Below are 19,675 nucleotides of genomic sequence, written 5' to 3'. Positions count from 1 at the left end.
TAACTGGCTTTCCAGTTGGTTCCCAATTTGTTTGGAATCACTAGTTCCATGTTGGGTACTTCTGGTAGTTCCGACCACAATTTCCTATTTGACTGGAAACCCCAGCTTATGGTTCTGTCCCTAGATTCCATGTTGGGAACTGCTAGCTACAGTTCCCCATTTGTTTGGAATCAGTCCACAGACCCTATTTGTTGAGGTCTGCTGGTTCAGTTCTTCACCTCAGGCTCAGGTTCCAAGTTGGGAATTGTTGGTAGTGTACCAGGGCCTTTTTCTTGGCCAGGCTGCAGTATTTGGCATTTACTGTACTTAATTCTGCAGTGTTAAGGTACACATACTTGTTTGTCCTGTTTTGTGTAGATAAAGGCTAGCTAAAAGACATGGGATCTTTAATTTCTAAAGAGTAAAGTGCACCGCCTTCTGGCACGACTGCCTATTTTATGTCTAAGAACTATAATCGCAGAAGCTATAGATGTCTACAAAAATGTCAAAATCTTACTGTGTCCTGAGAGTTTTACCTGGTAACTATCATGTTGGGGATCCCCAAAATATGACCAGACAGAAATGTGGGTGGCACTCCATTTGTGGCAAAATATGGCTGGACAGAAATGTGAGTTGAACCCCATATGAAGCTAGGGTCCTACCGAACTGCTGCCAGCCCTCAGGGAAATTACAATGGCCATTATGAGGAACATTCCAATTAGATAAAATCTTTTAAGAAGTGAACTTAAGGGCTTCCCTGGTGGCGCAGTGGTTGGGGGTCCACCTGCCGATGCAGGGGACACGGGTTCGTGCCCCGGTCCGGGAAGATCCCACATGCCGCGGAGCGGCTGGGCCCGTGAGCCATGGCCGCTGAGCCTGCGCGTCCGGAGCCTGTGCTCCGCAACGGGAGAGGCCACAACAGTGAGAGGCCCGCATACCGCAAAAAAAAAAAAAAGAAGTGAACTTAAAAGCAAGGGATACATATTTTAATTGGTATGCAAAAGCCTCCAAAAGGGTTCAAAATTTCAAAATAGCTCCACTGAAAGTTCTGTTGCAAAGAGCTAAGAAAAAATTAAAGATATAAGAGGTTCCTAAAACAAAAGACTGTAAGACTGACATAACTCCAGTGGTCGCCTCTTTCCTCCTTTACTTAAGTATTCATTCTAGTAATCCTGTCTGAATTGCCTTTTCCACTCTAAAGAGAACAGGAGACTGTAAACAAAAGCCCACCATGTTAATGGCCTTACAGACACCCCCATGCCTATCTTCGAAGGAGGGCCCCCATATGGACACCTCTCAGAGCTGATGAGACTTTGAGGGATCTTCTGGTAAACTGCTACACTATGCCCTTAAATTGCTAAGGAAAGCTAAAATTAAAGTGAATAAAAAACAGGAGCCTGCAGAGGGGATCCAGGGAAAAATGGCAGAAGCCAGGGAAAGGTAAGAATTCTTACCAAACCCAGTTCTACTGAACCTGTCTATAGTGCCCAGGTGAAAGAGGAAAATAAAATTTCAACTTGTCCCTTCCTTTCCAATACAGATCCATTGGTTATTGATCCTTTCTCTCCCAGGGATAGCCATTGCCTTCTTGCTTGTCTTGCTTGATGCCCTAAGTACCTGGCTTGGCTTTCTGCCTGCCTGGGACATGCAAGTTGTCAGTTCTTTCTTTTGCTTGCCTTTGGGTGACTCTAGATCTTGTGAATATAATATCTTTTGCACCCTTTTGGGGGACACCTCTTGAGTCCAAGAGTTTGTTCAATATTACCAGAAATATCCATTGTTTGTCCTGGCTGAAAACTGACAAGATATTTGAAAGGATTTAATAACTTTATAACCAGAGGTTTGGCCAAATTGGAAGCTGATATTCAGAGCCTGACAGATTAAAAAAAATTATTTTTGGCCATCTTCTCTAAGCTAAATGTAACCAGAGAGAAACATTCCAACATAGGTAGAGGGGTATGTCAGTCCGTTAGCATCCAGGCTCCAACGCAGTTCTTTAAGGAATTGAGAACAACTGTCCTTATCTTAAAAGTCTTTGCAAAGCTAGAAGTATAGCTCTAGAGAACTGCAGGGAAAAAAAAAGGAGGTGGGGAAGGGGACTTTAAAAAAAAATACAAATTGCTAAAGCAGCACTCTTGCCCAAAAATCTAGTTCAAGGAAAATTTTTAAATGAAAACTGTAAGATCTCTGTTTATGTCTGTCTGTATGCTCATGTGTGTCTATATATGTGTTGTAGGTGTGTGGCATTTTTCTACCTTTGAATGGTATTGCTAAAGTTAATTTGTAAAAGAGCTCCATTTAACTGGCTTAAACAAGCAAGCCTTTTACAAATTTAAGATTCAAACTAACCCAAATGCTTTTCAAGTTCACATGATCTGTGATAATGTTTGGTAAATAAAGGCTAGTTTAAGTTTGATGGCTTAATGAAAATAGATATGCCTTTAGAGTTAATAACATTGAATATAATGCAGACAAAACTTTTTATTCTACCTGGGCTTATTAGTCAAATAAATTCATGTTATCTCTTGCAAAATTTGTCAGCCAGAAAAATAACCTAGAACATTAACAGACTTTGTCTAATGTCTCATGAGGTTTTTGTGGGTGGTCTAAACATAATTATTGAAAACAAGTAAATTAAATGGGTGTAAGTGAGAGAAAAGTTTCTAGATGAACTTTTTCGTACTTACCCCAAAGCTTTCTAGTATCCTGAGACCTTAAAGTTTTGCTAAGTTGAATTAAATGATGGATAGTCATTGAATATCCAGACCATTTCCAAATAGGATAAAGTATTGAAACATTTATTACTGGGCATAGGTTTATCCACTTTTTGCTTCCTTTCACAAAGGAATTAAAGATATTTGGGTCTATTAGCAAACATCTTTTGTGCCATTGTGAGCATTTTTCCAGAAATTATAAAAAGTATTTATAAGTCTGCCAGTAAACAGAATGCTGATATAAATGACAGTTTATAATGCTTACTTCTTAGTTTTCACTAGAATTAAAGGTTACTAAGAGTTAAATATTCTTATATGTGTAGTTAGTTAAGCCTACTAGAAATAATAAGGAAAAGGAATTTTACATGTGGTCAGGACTAGATAAGTAGAATGAATTTAGTTATGTAAATAAGTTTGAATATCAAAAGTTGGCTGGTGCAAAATTGGAATTTGTTTTTTTCTCTGTGAGAAGGTCAACATTTTTTGTTTTCTATAAGTCTGTTCTTGAAAATAAGAGATTATGAAAGGTTTTTCTTTAAGTAATCTGCCTAGAAAAAACAAAGATATTATATCTTGTCAAAATAATCACCTATGTTCTATGTTGTCATTATCAGGTCATTGATTACTTAAATAAACCTAGTCCTCTAGATATTAAAAGAGCTAAGTTTTGCTCAGAACTATGTAACCTTCAGTGTCTACCTAGGAAATCTTTGTTATTTTGATTAAATAGGTAACTAAGTATTGTTTCACAATGACCTATGACCCTATTTGATCAAGTTATAAAATCTTCTGATATTTCTGACAAACTTCCCCAAAATCAAATTCTAAATGAAGTCTTTTTGACCTTAAACTAACATGGAAATTTTCCAGAGGGCCCCTGGAATGTTTCAAAAGATTTGTTCTCTCTCCTTATAAAAAGGGAGATGCTTATTTGGTATTAATTATGCTTATTTGGTATGTTAAATTACATGGGAAGCATGTAAGAAGTAATACAAAGCCTTCCTTATGTTGTGTTTATTACAGGTATATGTTATAAGTATTTCATAAATTGTGTGAAATTCCTGGAAATCTGATACGTCCTAATTCCAGTTATTATCTAAATATGTTGTGTGTCACAGAAATAACTAAATATCCTTGTTAATTCCATCAGGTCTTTAATAATGGACATTTTTTAAGTCTTCTGTCATTTGCAGAGAGCTATTGTTTTACTCTGACACTTTGCAAAGGTCTTCTGGCAAAAGTATTTCATCTTCAGAAAAATTCAAGAAAATAACTTTTTGACAAGTGCAGGCTTCTGATAACTTTAAGATCATACAACTGAATTGGTAAGCACAAAGCCTGCCTTTGGATATTCTTGGAAGGGATTATACCAAGTCCCCTTTACTATTCAGATGACAGCGAAACTTCAACAATTCAAGCCTTGGGCACATATTTCACAGTTAACAAAGACTCCAGCTGACATCTGGTCCCATCCAAATGCTGGAGACCTCCAAATTAAACTGACTAGGAAGAGAAGTAGCTGACATCAAGGTAGACTGCTTCTTCCCAAGACACCAGATCATGACTTCATGCTTTAACTAAACGTGAAACCCTCTCTTCTCCTTTCCTTTACTCCAGCATTGGCCTGGAAAGATAACACCACCATTCATATCTCCCAGGCCATTGCTAAGAGAAGTAACCTTTCAGACTGCTGGATTTGTCATCAAAAACTCGGATCTGTCCATGAGGCTAGAGACCCCTGGTATGTTTCCCTGTCTCTTATTAATACCCCAAATTTGGGAAACTTTGTGTCCATGTTCTATGCAAAGAAAGGGATACAAGGCAAGAATAACCAGAGTGCAACTGCCTACATGGTCCACAGACCCTTAATACCAGGAGGCATGCATGATTCCAAATTAACTCTCTTTGACAAATCCCTACATCCCTGATTAGGAGTAAATGTTAATGAGGAACCTCTCTTTAACTTCTGAAGATATTCCAGATTCTGTTGCGAAGATAAGAGCTGCCCAAGAAAGATCCTTAGACTCTGTGGCTAAAGTTATTCTTGATAATAGGATAGCCCTTGATTCTGTTTGAGCTGAGCAAGAGTGTGTGTTGCAGCCAACACCCCCTGCTGCACTTGGATTAACACTTCTGGGGAAGTTGAAACAATTACATAAAATCACTGAGCAAGCCACTTGGCTTAAAAAAGGTGACTCCTTCAATGAGGTCTTGATTTCAATTGATTTCGGTCTTGGGCACCACGGCTCAGAAGTGTACTCCAAACATTGGGAATTATCCTGCTTATAATAATTATAATAATCTCCCTCGTGCATCGTGTTCTGGCAAAAGCTTTAAATACATGTTCACAGCCACTAAACACAAAGCAAATGATCTCCCTAAGACTGGAACATCAGGAAAGGAACGAAGAGAATAACCAATTTAAAGATTGTGAACCTGAAGCTATAATCTTTGAATATCACGGGGTAGAAGAAACATCATAACCTATGGATACCACCAAAGAGATGATAAAAACCATGAGAACTTCAGAGAGGTAGCTGAGAGTGATGCTAATGCCTTAAAGTTTGATCACTTCTTTCAGTTAAGCTGAAAGTCTGATCAAAAGGGGGGAACTGTTAAAAAGAAAAGCCATAGGCCAAAAAATGGAATCACTTGTGCTAGGCCACACCATGAAACCGGGGCTTAATACCTAACCTAACTGAAGCTTCAACCTCGCCAGAAATGTAGTCTTAATTGGTCAGTCAGGAATTTTCTGGTCGGCACCAAGAACGTAATCCGTCACGTGGGCCCGCACCATCCCCAAAACGAAGAAGAGGTAATCTGCCACTTAGACCCCTTCTGTCCCCCATATGTAGGATACCTAGGTCCGAAATAATCTTTTTTCTTTATGACTTCCTTGTTCTGCCTTTTAAAACCTTTCCCGTTTTGCAGTCCTTTGGAACTCCTCTCTATTTGCTAGATAGATGCTGCTGATTCATGAATCATTCAATAAAGCCAATTAGATCTTTAAAATTTACTTGATTGAATTTTTTTAAAACAATGCATAGGGTGCCACATGATTCCTTCTATGCTTTCACTCTGGCCTTTCCATCCATGGGGATGTACCATATGTGTGACAGTCTATTTGTCTGACTACCCCCAGGCTGGAATGTCATCAGCTTTGCCTTGTCTGTTATATATCCCTACAATGGAATGACCTAAGGAAACCTGGAAATATAAATCAATTACAAGGACTCTGAGAAACTTATAGCTACTGCAAGGACTCTGCTCTCAAGTCAAGTAATCCATGGATATTTCAGGAGCATAAAGTAAGTAATATTTCTTTTCCTAAAAAAATTACTCCTTTCCATTGTGTTTATAAAGATTATACCAAAGTTTTATAAAATTTCCCAAATTTTTATACCAAGTGATGAATGTTTGAAGAGTAAACGAAATACGTATGTTTTTATTTTCATAGCAACAAAACAATTTTTTAGTAACTATGGTTACATATGGGATGTGAGGAAGAAAACATGATTCCTCCTCCAAAACTGTCATTTTCTGTGAAAAAATTCTGAAGTATTTATTAAAAGAATGTCCTTTGAGGTATGTATCTGTCCACTCCCCTGAAGATATATGAAAAGATATATTTACTTCCAAAAGCAGGTAAAATCTACATAGTTCACTTTTTTAAAATCTGAAAAGTTAAAATGAGATTTTTCTCTCAACCAAATGTCCATTTGAATGCAGATGAAACCCAGGGGAGGTAAATGATGTTATATAGACAACATGTCTGGCTTTTAAATATCCTAACAATTTCAACAAATATTTAACAAAAAAATATGGTAAACGTTTTCAAGTTCTGACAAAATCTCATTGCATTGCTGCATTTATGCCTTTCCGGAGAATACCTGGATTCCAGTAAGAAAGTCTTTCCAGCAATACTTATATGTGAACTGACTCAGCAAAAAGGTATCACATGCTAAAGCCTGAGAATTCATATGGAAGCTTTTAAGTAAGTCTCAAAGTGCAATTTCATGAACACTCAAGAACTGCTCAGAAACTAGGCAATAGCTATTCTTGTTAGAGTCAGAGTAGAAGTTTTGAATCTCAAATGTTATTAGTATTATCAATAATTAAAAAAATAACTATTTTTAATTCAGTTACAAATACGCTTATGTATAGGCATGCTTTTGTTTCTACTTCAAAGAGGATATAAAAAACTGAGTTCCAAAACTTATGTTTCTAATTAGTAGCATCTTTTTTTTTAAACATCTTTATGGAGTATAATTGCTTTACAATACTGTGTTAGTTTCTGCTGTACAGCATAGTGAATCAGCTATACATATACATATATCCCGATATCCCCTCCCTCTTGCGTCTCCCTCCCACCCTCCCTATCCCACCCCTCTAGGTGGTCACACAGCACTGAGCTGATCTCCCTGTGCTATGCAGCTGCTTCCCACTAGCTATCTGTTTTACATTTGGTAGTGTATATATATCCATGCCACTCTCTCACTTTGTCACAGCTTACCCTTCCCCCTCCCCATGTCCTTCAGTCCATTCTCAATGTCTGCGTCTTTATTCCTGTCCTGCCCCTAGGTTCTTCAGAACCACTTTTTTTTAGATTCCATATATATGTGTTAGCAGACGGTATTCGTTTTTCTCTTTCCGACTGACTTCACTCTGTATGACAGACTCTAGGTCCATCCACCTCACTACAAATAACTCAATTCTGTTTCTTTTTATGGCTGAGTAATATCCCATTGTATATATGTGCCACATCTTCTTCATCCATTCATCTGTTGATGGACACTTAGGTTGCTTCCATGTCCTGACTATTGTAAATAGTGCTGCAATGAACACTGTGGTACATGTCTCTTTTTGAATTATGGTTTTCTCAGGGTATATGCCCAGTAGTGGGATTGCTGGGTCATACGGTAGTTCTATTTTTAGTTTCTTAAGGAACCTCCATACTGTTCTGCATAGTGGCTCTATCAATTTACATTCCTACCAACAGTGCAAGAGGGTTCCCTTCTCTCCACACCCTCTTTAACATTCATTGTTTGTAGGTGTTTTGATGAAGGTCATTCTGACCGGTATGAGGTGATAAATGTATTGTGGTTTTGATTTGCATTTCTCTTATGATTAGTGACGTTGAGCATCCTTTCATGTGTTTGTTGGCAATCTGTATATATTCTTTGGAGAAATCTCTATTTAGGTCTTCTGACCATTTTTGGATTTGTTTGTTTGTTTTTTTGATATTGAGCTGAATGAGCTGCTTGTATATTTTGGAGATTAACCCTTTGTCAGTTGCTTCATTTGCAAATATTTTCTCCCTTTCTGAGGGTTGTCTTTTCGTCTTGTTTATGGTTTCCTTTGCTGTTTAAAAGCTTTTAAGTTTCATTAGGTCCCATTTGTTTATTTTTGTTTTTATTTCCATTTCCCTAGAAGGTGGATCAAAAAGGATCTTGCTGTGATTTATGTCATGGAGTGTTTAATCCATGACATTTAATCCATTTACATTTTTTTAAACATCTTTATCGGAGTATAATTGCTTTACAATGGCATGTTAGTTTCTGCTTTATAACAAAGTGAATCAGTTATACATATACATATATTCCCATATCTCTTCCCTCTTGCGTCTCCCTCCCTCCCACCCTCCCTATCCCACCCCTCTAGGTGGTCACAAACCACCAAGCTGATCTCCCTGTGCTATGCGGCTGCTTCCCATTAGCTATCTATTTTACGTTTGGTAGTGTACATATATGTCCATGCCACTCTCTCACTTTATCACAGCTTACCCTTCCCCCCTCCCCATATTCTCAAGTCCATTCTCTAGTAGGTCTGTGTCTTTATTCCTGTCCCACCCCTAGGTTCTTCATGACCTTTTTTTTTCCCTTAGATTCCATATACATGTGTTAGCATACGGTATTTGCTTTTCTCTTTCTGACTTACTTCACTCTGTATAACAGACTCTAGGTCCATCCACCTCACTACAAATAACTCAATTTTGTTTCTTTTTATGGCTGAGTAATATTCCATTGTGTATAGGTGCCACATCTTCTTTATCCATTCATCTGTTGATGGGCACTTAGGTTGTTTCCATCTCCAGGCTATTGTAGATAGAGCTGCAATGAATATTTTGGTACATGACTCTCTTTCAATTATGGTTTTCTCAGGGTATATGCCCAGTAGTGGGATTGCTGGGTCATATGGTAGTTCTATTTGTAGTTTTTTAAGGAACCTCCATACTGTTCTCCATAGTGGCTGTACCAATTCACATTCCCACCAGCAGTGCAAGAGGGTTCCCTTTTCTCCACACCCTCTCCAGCATTTATTGTTTCTAGATTTTTTGATGATTGCTATTCTGACCCGTGTGAGATGATATCTCATAGTAGTTTTGATTTGCATTTCTCTAATGATGTTGAGCATTCTTTCATGTGTTTGTTGGCAGTCTGTATATCTTCTTTGGAGAAATGTCTATTTAGGTCTTCTGCCCATTTTTGGATTGGGTTGTTTGTTTTTTTGTTATGGAACTGCATGAGCTGCTTGTAAATTTTGGAGATTAATCCTTTGTCAGTTGCTTCATTTGCAAATATTTTCTCCCATTCTGAGGGTTGTCTTTGGGTCTTGTTTATGGTTTCCTTTGCTGTGCAAAAGCTTTTAAGTTTCATTAGGTTCCACTTGTTTATTCTTGTTTTTATATCCATTTCTCTAGGAGGTGGGTCAAAAAGGATCTTGCTGTGATTTATGTCATAGAGTGTTCTGCCTATGTTTTCCTCTAAGAGTTTGATAGTGTCTGGCCTTACATTTAGGTCTTTAATCCATGTTGAGTTTATTTTTGTGTATGGTATGGTGTTAGGGAGTGTTCTAATTTCATACTTTTACATGTACCTGTCCAGTTTTCCCAGCACCACTTATTGAAGAGACTGTCTTTTCTCCACTGTATATTCTTGCCTCCTTTATCAAAGATAAGGTGACCATATGTGCGTGGGTTTATCTCTGGGCCTTCTATCCTGTTCCATTGATCTATATTTCTGTTTTTGTGCCAGTACCATACTGTCTTGATTACTGTAGCTTTGTAGTATAGTCTGAAGTCAGGAAGCCTGATTCCTCCAGCTCCGTTTTTCTTTCTCAAGATTGCTTTGGCTATTTGGGGTCTTTTGTGTTTCCATACAAATTGCGAAATTTTCTGTTCTAGTTCTGTGAAAAATGCCAGTGGTAGTTTGATAGGGATTGCATTGAATCTGTAGATTGCTTTGGGTAGTAGAATCATTTTCACAATGTTGATTCTTCCAATCCAAGAACATGGTATATCTCTCCATCTATTTGTATCATCTTTAATTTCTTTTATCAGTGTCTTATAATTTTCTGCATACAGGTCTTTTGTCTGCTTAGGTAGGTTTATTCCTAGATATTTTATTCTTTTTGTTGCAATGGTAAATGGGAGTGTTTTCTTAATTTCACTTTCAGATTTTTCATCATTAGTGTATAGTAATACCAGAGATTTCTGTGCATTAACTTTGTATCCTTCTACTTTACCAAATTCATTGATTAGCTCTAGTAGTTTTCTGGTGGCATCTTTAGGATTCTCTATGTATAGTATCATGTCACCTGCAAACAGTGACAGCTTTACTTCTTCTTTTCCGATTTGGATTCCTTTTATTTCTTTTTCTTCTCTGATCACTGTGGCTAAAACGTCCAAAACTATATTGAATAATAGTGGTGCGAGTGGGCAGCCTGGTCTTGTTCCTGATCTTAGTGGAAATGGTTTCAGTTTTTCACCATTGAGGATGATGTTGGCTGTGGGTTTGTCATATATGCCCTTTATTATGTTGAGGAAAGTTCCCTCTATGCCTACTTTCTGCAGGGTTTTTTTTTTTTTATCATAAATGGGTGTTGAATTTTGTTGAAAGCTTTCTCTGCATCTATTGAGATGATCATATGGTTTTTCTCCTTCAATTTTTTAATATGGTGTATCACATTGATTGATTTGCATATATTGAAGAATCCTTGCAATCCTGTTTTGTGATTGCTTGTGATTGCTCTGTTCATATTTTCTATTTCTTCCTGGTTCAGTCTCAGCAGGTTGTGCATTTCTGTGAACTTGTCCATTTCTTCCAGGTTGTCCATTTTATTGGCATAGAGTTGCTTGTAGTAATCTCTCATGATCCTTTGTATTTCTGCAGTGTCAGTTGTTACTTCTCCTTTTTCATTTCTAATTCTATCGATTTGAGTCTTCTCCCTTTTTCATGATGAGTCTGGCTAATGGTTTATAAATTTTGTTTATCTTCTCAAAGAACCAGCTTTTAGTTTTATTGATCTTTGCTATCGTTTCCTTCATTTCTTTTCCATTTATTTCTGATCTGATCTTTATGATTTCTTTCCTTCTGCTGACTTTGGGGTTTTTTTGTTCTTCTTTCTCTAATTGCTTTAGGTGAAATGTTAGGTTGTTTATTTGAGATGTTTCCTGTTTCTTAAGGTAGGATTGTATTGCTATAAACTTCCCTCTTAGAACTGCTTTTGCTGCGTCCCATAGGTTTTGGGTCGTCGTGTTTTCATTGTCATTTGTTTCTAGGTATTTTTTGATTTCCTCTTTGATTTCTTCAGTGATCTCTTGGTTATTAAGTAGTGTATTGTTTAGTCTCCATGTGTTTGTATTTTTTACAGATCTTTTCCTATAATTGATATCTAGTCTAATAGCGTTGTGGTTGGAAAAGATATTTGATATGATTTCAATTTTCTTAAATTTACCAAGGCTTGATTTGTGACCCAAGATATGATCTATCCTGGAAATGTTCCATGAGCACTTGAGAAAAATGTGTATTTTGTTGTTTTTTGATGGATTTTCCTATAAATATCAATTAAGTCCATCTTGTTTAATGTATCATTTAAAGCTTGTGTTTCCTTATTTATTTTCATGTTGGATGATCTGTCCATTGGTGAAAGTGGGGTGTTAAAGTCCCCTACTATGGTTGTGTTACTGTCGATTTCCCCTTTTATGGCTGTTAGTATTTGCCTTATGTATTGAGGTGCTCCTATGTAGGGTGCATAAATATTTACAATTGTTATATCTTCTTCCTGGATCGATCCCTTGATCATTATGTAGTGTCCTTCTTTGTCTCTTGTAATAGTCTTTATTTTAATGTCTATTTTGTCTGATAAGAGAATTGCTACTCCAGCTTTCTTCTGATTTCCATTTGCATGGAATATCTTTTTCCATCCCCTCACTTTCAGTCTGTATGTGTCCCTAGGTCTGGAGTGGGTCTCTTGTAGACAGCATATATATGGGTCTTGTTTTTGTATCCATTCAGCCAGTCTGTGTCTTTTGGTGGGAGCATTTCATTCATTTACATTTAAGGTAATTATCGATATGTATGTTCCTATTCCCATTTTCTTAATTGTTTTGGGTTTGTTATTGTAGGTCTTTTCCTTCTCTTGTGTTTCTTGGGTAGAGAAGTTCCTTTAGCATCTGTTGTAGAGCTGGTTTGGTGGTGCTGAACTCTCTCAGCTTTTGCTTGTCTGTAAAGATTTTAATTTCTCCATCAAATCTGAATGAGATCCTTGCTGGGTAGAGTAATCTTGGTTGTAGGTTTTTCTCCTTTATCACTTTAAATATGTCCTGCCACTCCCTTCTGGCTTGCAGAGTTTCTGCTGAAAGATCAGCTGTTAACCTTATGGGGATTCCCTTGTGTGTTATTTGTTCTTTTTCCCTTGGTGCTTTTAATATTTTTTCTTTGTATTTAATTTTTGATAGTTTGATTAATATGTGTCTTGGCGTGTTTCTCCTTGGATTTATCCTGTATGGGACCCTCTGTGCTCCCTGGACTTCATTAACTATTTCCTTTCCCATATTAGGGAAGTTTTCAACTATAATGTCTTCAAATATTTTCTCAGTCCCTTTCTTTTTCTCTTCTTCTTCTGAGACCCCTATAATTCGAATGTTGGTGCATTTAATGTTGTCCCAGAGGTCTCTAAGACTGTCCTCAGTTCTTTCCATTCCTTTTTCTTTATCCTGCTCTGCAGTAGTTATTTCCACTATTTTATCTTCCAGGTCACTTATCCGTTCTTCTGCCTCAGTTATTCTGCTATTGATCCCTTCTAGAGTATTTTTAATTTCGTTTATTGTGTTGTTCATCATTGTTTGTTTGCTCTTTAGTTATTCTAGGTCTTTGTTAAATGTTTCTTGCATTTTCGCTATTCTATTTCCAAGATTTTGGATCATCTTTTACTATCATTATTCTGAACTCTTTTTCAGGTAGACTGCCTATTTCCTCTTCATTTGTTTGGTCTGGTGGGTTTTTACCTTGCTCCTTCATCTGCTGTGCATTTTCCTGTCTTCTCATTTTGCTTATCTTACTGTGTTTGGGGTCTCCTTTTCGCAGGACGCAGGTTCATAGTTCCCATTGTTCTTGGTGTCTGTCCACAGCGGCTAAGGTTGGTTCTGTGGGTTGTGTAGGCTTCCTGGTGCAAGGGACTAGTGCCTGTGTTCTGGTGGATGAGGCTGGATCTTGTCTTTCTGGTGGGCAGGTCCACGTCTGGTGGTGTGTTTTGGGGTGTCTGTGGCCTTATGATTTTAGGCAGCCTCTTTGCTAATGGATGGGGCTGTGTTCCTGTCTTGCTAGTTGTTTGGCATAGGGTGTCCAGCACTGTAGCTTGCTGGTCGTTGAGTGAAGCTGGGTCTTGATGTTGAGACTGATATCTCTGGGAGATTCTTGCCATTTGATATTATGTGGAGCTGGGAGGTCTCTTGTGGACCAGTGTCCTGAAGTTGGCTCTCCCACCTCAGAGGCACAGCGCTGACTCCTGGCTGGAGCACCAAGAGCCTTTCATCCACATGGCTCAGAATAAAAGGGAGAAAAAATAGAACGAAAGAAAGAAAGAGGATAAAATAAAATAAAGTAAGATTAAAAAAAATAAAAGTTATTAAAATAAAAAATAATCATTATGAAAAATATTTTAAAAAGTAAAAAAAAAGAAGAAAAAATGAATGGACGGACAGAATCCAAGGACAAATGGTGAAAGCAAAGCTATACAGACAAAATCTCACACAGAAACATCTCAAAATCTCAAACAAAAAGAGAAAAGGGGAAACAATAATATATCTTGCTGCCAAAGTCCACCTCCTCAGTTTGGGATGATTCGTTGTCTATTCAGGTATTCTACAGATGCAGGGTACCTCAAGTTGATTGTGGAGATTTAATCCACAAGCAATCTGGGTTGTAGGTTTTTCCCTTTCATCACTTTAAATATGGTCCTGCCAGGAGTTTCTGCTGAAAGATCAGCTGTTAACCTTATGGAGATTCCCTTGTATGTTATTTATTGCTTTTCCCTTGCTGCTTTTAATATTTTTTCTTTGTATTTAATTTTTGATAGTCTGATTAATATGTGTCTTGGTGTGTTTCTCCTTGGATTTATCCTGTATGGGACTCTCTGCACTTCCTGGACTTGATTGACCATTTCCTCTCCCATGTTAGGGAAGTTTTCAACTATAATGTCTTCAAATATTTTCTCAGTCCCTTTCTTTTTCTCTTCTTCTTCTGGGACCCCTATAATTGGAATGTTGGTGTATTTAATGTTGTCCCAGAGGTCTCTGAGACTGTCCTCAATTATTTTCATTCTGTTTTCTTTATTCTTCTCTGCAGTAGTTATTTCCACTATTTTATCTTCCAGGTCACTTATCTGTTCTTCTGCCTCAGTTATTCTATTGATCCCTTCTAGAGTATTTTTAGTTTCATTTATTGTGTTGTTCATCATTACTTGTTTGCTCCTTAGTTCTTCTAGGTCCTTGTTAAACGTTTCTTGTATTTTCTCCATTCTATTTCCAAGATTTTGGAACATCTTTACTATCATTATTCTGAACTCTTTTTCAGGTAGATTGCCTGTTTCCTCTTCATATGTTTGGTCTGGTGGGTTTTTACCTTGCTCCTTCATCTGCTGCATTTTTCTCTGTCTTCTCATTTTGTTTAACTCACTGTGTTCGTGGTCTCCTTTTCGCAGGCTGCCAGTTCGTAGTTCCTGTTATTTTTGGTGTCTGCCCCGCAGTGGGTGAGGTTGGTTCAGTGGCTTGTGTAGGCTTCCTGGTGGAGGGGACTGGTGCCTGTGGTCTGGTGGTGGGGCTGGATCTTGTCCTTCTAGTGGGCAGGGCTGCGTCTGGTGGAATACCTGTATATCTTTTTTTGGTACGGCGGCCTCTCACTCTTGTGGCCTCTCCCGTTGCGGAGTACAGGCTCTGGATGCACAGGCTCAGCGGCCATGGCTCACGGGTCCAGCCGCTCCGTGGCATGTGGGATCTTCCTGGATCAGGGTATGAACCCGTGTCCCCTGCATCGGCATACGGACTCTCAACCACTGCGCCACCAGGGAAGCCCCCCTGTATATCTTTTTTTCTTTTCCTTTGTGCTTGTCTAGTTTCACTTGAAGTGCACCCCACTCTTCAGACCAGAGTTCCTAGTGTGAAATGGCTGCGCCCAACACCTCAGCTTGGCAGGCCGTGTGCCTGAGCGCTATGCTCCACATGGGCAGCTCTCTCTTTCTCTCTCTTTCTCTCTCTCTCTCTTTCTGTCTCTCTCTTACTCTCACTCTCCTCTCTTTTTCTGTGTCAATTGTGTAGTCTGTCAGAGTCTTATCCCCCTGGGAAGCCTCACCAGCAGCTCTGCCCAGCCCTGGAGCCTTTTTATTCCCTTTGTGCTTATTCTATTTTTACTTGCTCATAGGGTACTGCATGCAGAGGCCTCGAACCCAGCGCTTCAGACCAGAGTTCCTCGTGGAAATCGGGACACCACGACAGCTCAACTCAAGATGGTGGTGGCTAATTATTAGCATCTTGAATGATGACTTTGAAAACTCCCGAATGTGCTCACACTAATTTACTTGAGCCTATTCACACAGCTGCAGTTAGTGATTTCTGATACATAAACTTAAACAAATGCAATTACATACTTCTTTGGACCAAGAAAATTGGAGCTGCAGGTTATATTATGCATAGTAGCAGTAGTCATTTTACGCATTTCTCTTCCTTGAAATAATTTGAATATACCGAAGTGTGGTTTTATGTTCCCATCATGCTTTGCAGGATAGGACCCTTCAGATGGCACTGAGAAAAACAGTCAGCTCTGCATTATCTTTGAAATCTTCCAAGCCAGGCCTTACACAGTATTGCCTCACTGAGCACAACCACGTGGTAGTCCAAATGTGACAGAATTCATTAAAAATGAAAGGCATGCAGTCCAGGCTGCCTGTCTGTATTTCCTCACCAGAGACTGAGGGCTAGGGGAGGGCCAAGGCCGTGAAACAATGTAAAGGAAATCGGCCAGAACATCAAGATATTCTAGCCAGCATCTATTGTATCCTATAGTAAATTGTTAAATCGATGTCGCCTACATGGCTGTCAAAGGTTATTAGAATGAGAAGTCCCAACAACTGTACAAAACTACATCGCTTATTCAAAATCACTTAAGAAGAACTAAAAAGAAAATATGTTTGTAACTATGGCGAGCTACTGAAGTGTCCATATAGCCGAACCATTTGTTTATAGAAAATAAAAATGAGTACATGTATTTTACCTTGGTTTTTGCATTGACATTTGCTCCCTGCTTCAGAAGAAAGTTGACCATTTTCACGTTTCCATAGTGACAGGCCACAATTAAAGGAGTGTAACCAAGCTACAAGTAATAATAAACAAATAAATTACTACTCTAGTAGTTAATACTCAAGGGGAGAGGGGGGCATGGAGGGAAGCAAGTACAGGAAGAAAAGTGCAAGTCATCCTGACTAGCTGAAGTAATGAGGGAGAGAGGGTAAACCTAAGTCTGCAAAGTTGGAATCTTTTTGTAAAGATTCCAAATATCTGCTATCCATTTGCACTTGCTTTCAGTAAAAATGGAGAACCATTATAGATTTGTGAGGAGAGTCATAAATTATTCAGAATGGGCTTTGAGGAGGGGGAACTTGGACTTGTGGTGACCTGAATGGGGGCTACTGGGAATAATCCAAGGCAGAACCTGTCACAATATTACAGTGACTCGCTTTACCTTTGTGTGAGCATCCTTGTCAGCCCCATGCTTGGTGAGAATATCAGCAACATTCACTTTATCTTCCTGGGCTGCAAGGTGTAAGGATGTGAGTCCACTCTATAGAGAGAAGGGAAGCAAAGGGGGTACAATTGAAGAAGAAAATACATTGTATCATCTATAATACTATGTCTTGAAAAATCCTGAAAAGTTCACAGCCTCTCTCTAGAAACTGCATTTTCTGATATCTAAGACAAACCCTCCAAGTTAATATGACTTTCCATCTAAGACATACTCTCTAAGTTACTCAACACTTTCTTCAAATTACATTTTCTATACTGTGTACTTATATTATGATGTGAGCCTTTAAAATAACTCAGCTAGTAAGCTTCCAAACAACATTTATTTCAAACCCATCTGTGCCTCCTGTTGAATCAATTTATTTCCTTAAATAATGGACCAACCGGTTACTACTTCTACATTATAACCACAGCAATAATTTATATTTTCATCAATCAAACATCACATCAATGAAAAAGATGTCCAGAGTTACAGGAAATGAGTTCAGAATAATTTTCTCCAGCATCTCCAAAGATAGTACATTATTTTGGGGGTTCTGCTAAGTGCTAAATAGTGACCCCATCATTTATATATTGCCCCATAAATTTGGCCAGTTTTATGTACATGTCCTGGCACACATATATCAAGTAATTATTTTAATTATTTGAATATGCAATTAAAGTACAGTTAAGAATTAATAAAAGATGAAAGAATAGAGAAAGGAGGAGGGAAAAGTGGTTCATTCAGTCAGTGCCACAGTCTGGCAGCGTTACTACATATGCAAGTATCTCCCATCAAGCAAAATTGAAATTTAAAGAGTATCTTTAAAACCTAAGTCACTTGTATGTTTAACTAGTGTTTTTTGAGTACCTTTCACATGCCAGGAAGTGTTCTAGGCACTCGAATATATCAGTGAATAAAAGCTTCTGCCCTTTTAGAGCTTATATTCCAGCTAACAGCATATTCATGCCGTATGTTTCTCTCCTGCTGTATTGTTCAAATACCTAGTATATTTATCCTCTACCTGTACATCCTGCATCTGTATACTGAGGTATCTTACTTGTTCTGAGTTGGCACCCCCTCTCCCCCAATTCACATCCAATTAAAGTTGACCATCCCTCTTAACCATGGCTTTGCAGGCCTGCTTTATTTCTATAAACTGACAAGTTCTCTGACCTTTAAAAAAATCGAAGTGATATTTACAGAGAAAGAAAAAGTTCTCCAACTAGAGAAAGGGCTTTATATTTAAGAGTCCAAGGCTTTTTGATTCTTACAGTGCTGGCTGAGCTCAGCTTTTGTTTTTCCTTTTTTTTTTTTGGCTGTGCCGTGCAGTGTGTGGGATCTTAGTTCTCCAACGAGGGATCGAACCCAGGCCCTTGGCAGTGAAAGCTCTGAGTCCTAACCACTGGACCACCAAGGAATTCTGGAGCTCAACTTTGAGTTTCATAAAACATGAGGATGAGGTGGAATATGCACTCTTTTGCATTAAAATGTTATCACTTCTAAACAAATAGTATACAGTCCTAAAGTATAAACAGTATGAATATTAGGACAAAACAGAAGATTATTCTTCATATTGTTTTTCTCCATATTAAAATAGCAAACATAAAAATATTTCTCCTTTGAGATCATCGGTCTTTTAAAAATGTTATTGAGGTGATCATCAAATATCTCAAAGGCATCTTTAATGGCCTTTCAAATATATGTGCTGTTTTCTACATGATTTTGCAGAATGGATTTTCTACAATATAAGATTGCAAACTAACAACCAGTATGAAAATCCTCTACAGTTTATTATGGTAAGCTTGCATACCTAAATCAAATTATGTAAACCTTCCTAATAAATTAAGAAAATAGAAGATGTTGAAGGAGTTCTTTTCAAAAAAAGTAATTTATTTCCTAAGATGTACCGGTGGACTTTACAGTCGATTTTATTTTATTATTACATGGTGATTGGATAAGGAATGTAATATCATTTCTATATTACAGTTCTTACTAAGAAATAATCATTTAGAGAATATGAAATTACTGATTTTAGCTGGTCTTAAGTAGAAAAAGAATATATGTAATTTACAAAAACGGGAGAATTTATTATTGGCTTTGCTTATTACCTGAGATACTTTCACGGTTGCATTATCTTATAATTTATTTATTTCATATATAACTTATTTATTAATTATTATAATGTATAACTATAAATAATACCAACCAAAAGCCAGGGTTATATTTTATATATTATATTGTTATTCAGATATATCTTAACATATTTACTAACATTTTACTCTAGTAGCAAATATCAGTACATCATGCCTTTGTCTTTAAGACACCACCCAATGTTGAAATCATTGTTATAAAGATAACATAAATACTTTGTGATTCAAATAGAATATTTTTCTCCATTGCTGAGTGGAGAAAATATTCAAAAATACTCATTAAATATTTGCTGATTGACTGCTAAAATTCTCTCAAAGGAAGTAATATGTTTAGAAGAATACTATCAGGGAGAACACAGTGAACTGATTCCAGATATGTATCTATAATTTTTATGAATTAAAAATTACACCATCAGAAGCACTGTGTGATCAGTTTCATGAAATGTCTAGAATTTCCATTCTACTCAAAATTTTGCCTGATTTGTTTATGGATTTCTTGTGTTTATTTTTTAACGAAGATTTGTTTTTAATGGACAATAAACACTTACATGACTCATTTGTATACTGATGTTAAATGAAATATTCTACTATTGGTTTCATGGTGAGACTATCCCCAGTGGGGTAAAAGACCACCTGAGAGGCATGATTTTAACGACCACAAGGAAATCCATGCCCAGGACTTTCATGACTGTCTGACACACTGAATTTCACCATAAGGTTTCATCATGTTCATTCTTGTTAAAATGCAAATATCTTTTGGAGGGCTAACCATGTA

At 37.6% G+C, this 19,675-nt stretch overlaps 1 protein-coding gene across 2 annotated transcripts in view; it reads right to left on the bottom strand.

Annotated features, from left to right (window-relative positions):
* The window catches only part of ANK2 (ankyrin 2), a 242,161-nt gene that overhangs the window by 91,724 nt on the left and 130,762 nt on the right, over positions 1-19,675 (bottom strand). For both annotated transcript variants that reach the window (XM_060148618.1, XM_060148619.1), the window contains 2 exons: positions 16,709-16,807; positions 16,241-16,339 (listed from right to left, as the gene is read on the bottom strand). In XM_060148618.1, coding sequence (XP_060004601.1) covers positions 16,241-16,339; positions 16,709-16,807 — 198 coding nt within the window. The remainder of the gene's footprint in view (positions 1-16,240; positions 16,340-16,708; positions 16,808-19,675) is intronic.

This window comes from Lagenorhynchus albirostris, chromosome 4 (assembly GCF_949774975.1).
Source record: "Lagenorhynchus albirostris chromosome 4, mLagAlb1.1, whole genome shotgun sequence".
NCBI classification, from domain to species: Eukaryota; Metazoa; Chordata; class Mammalia; order Artiodactyla; family Delphinidae; genus Lagenorhynchus; species Lagenorhynchus albirostris.
The sequence above is the reverse complement of the archived record's forward strand: the minus strand, read 5'-3'. Positions and strand labels throughout refer to the sequence as shown.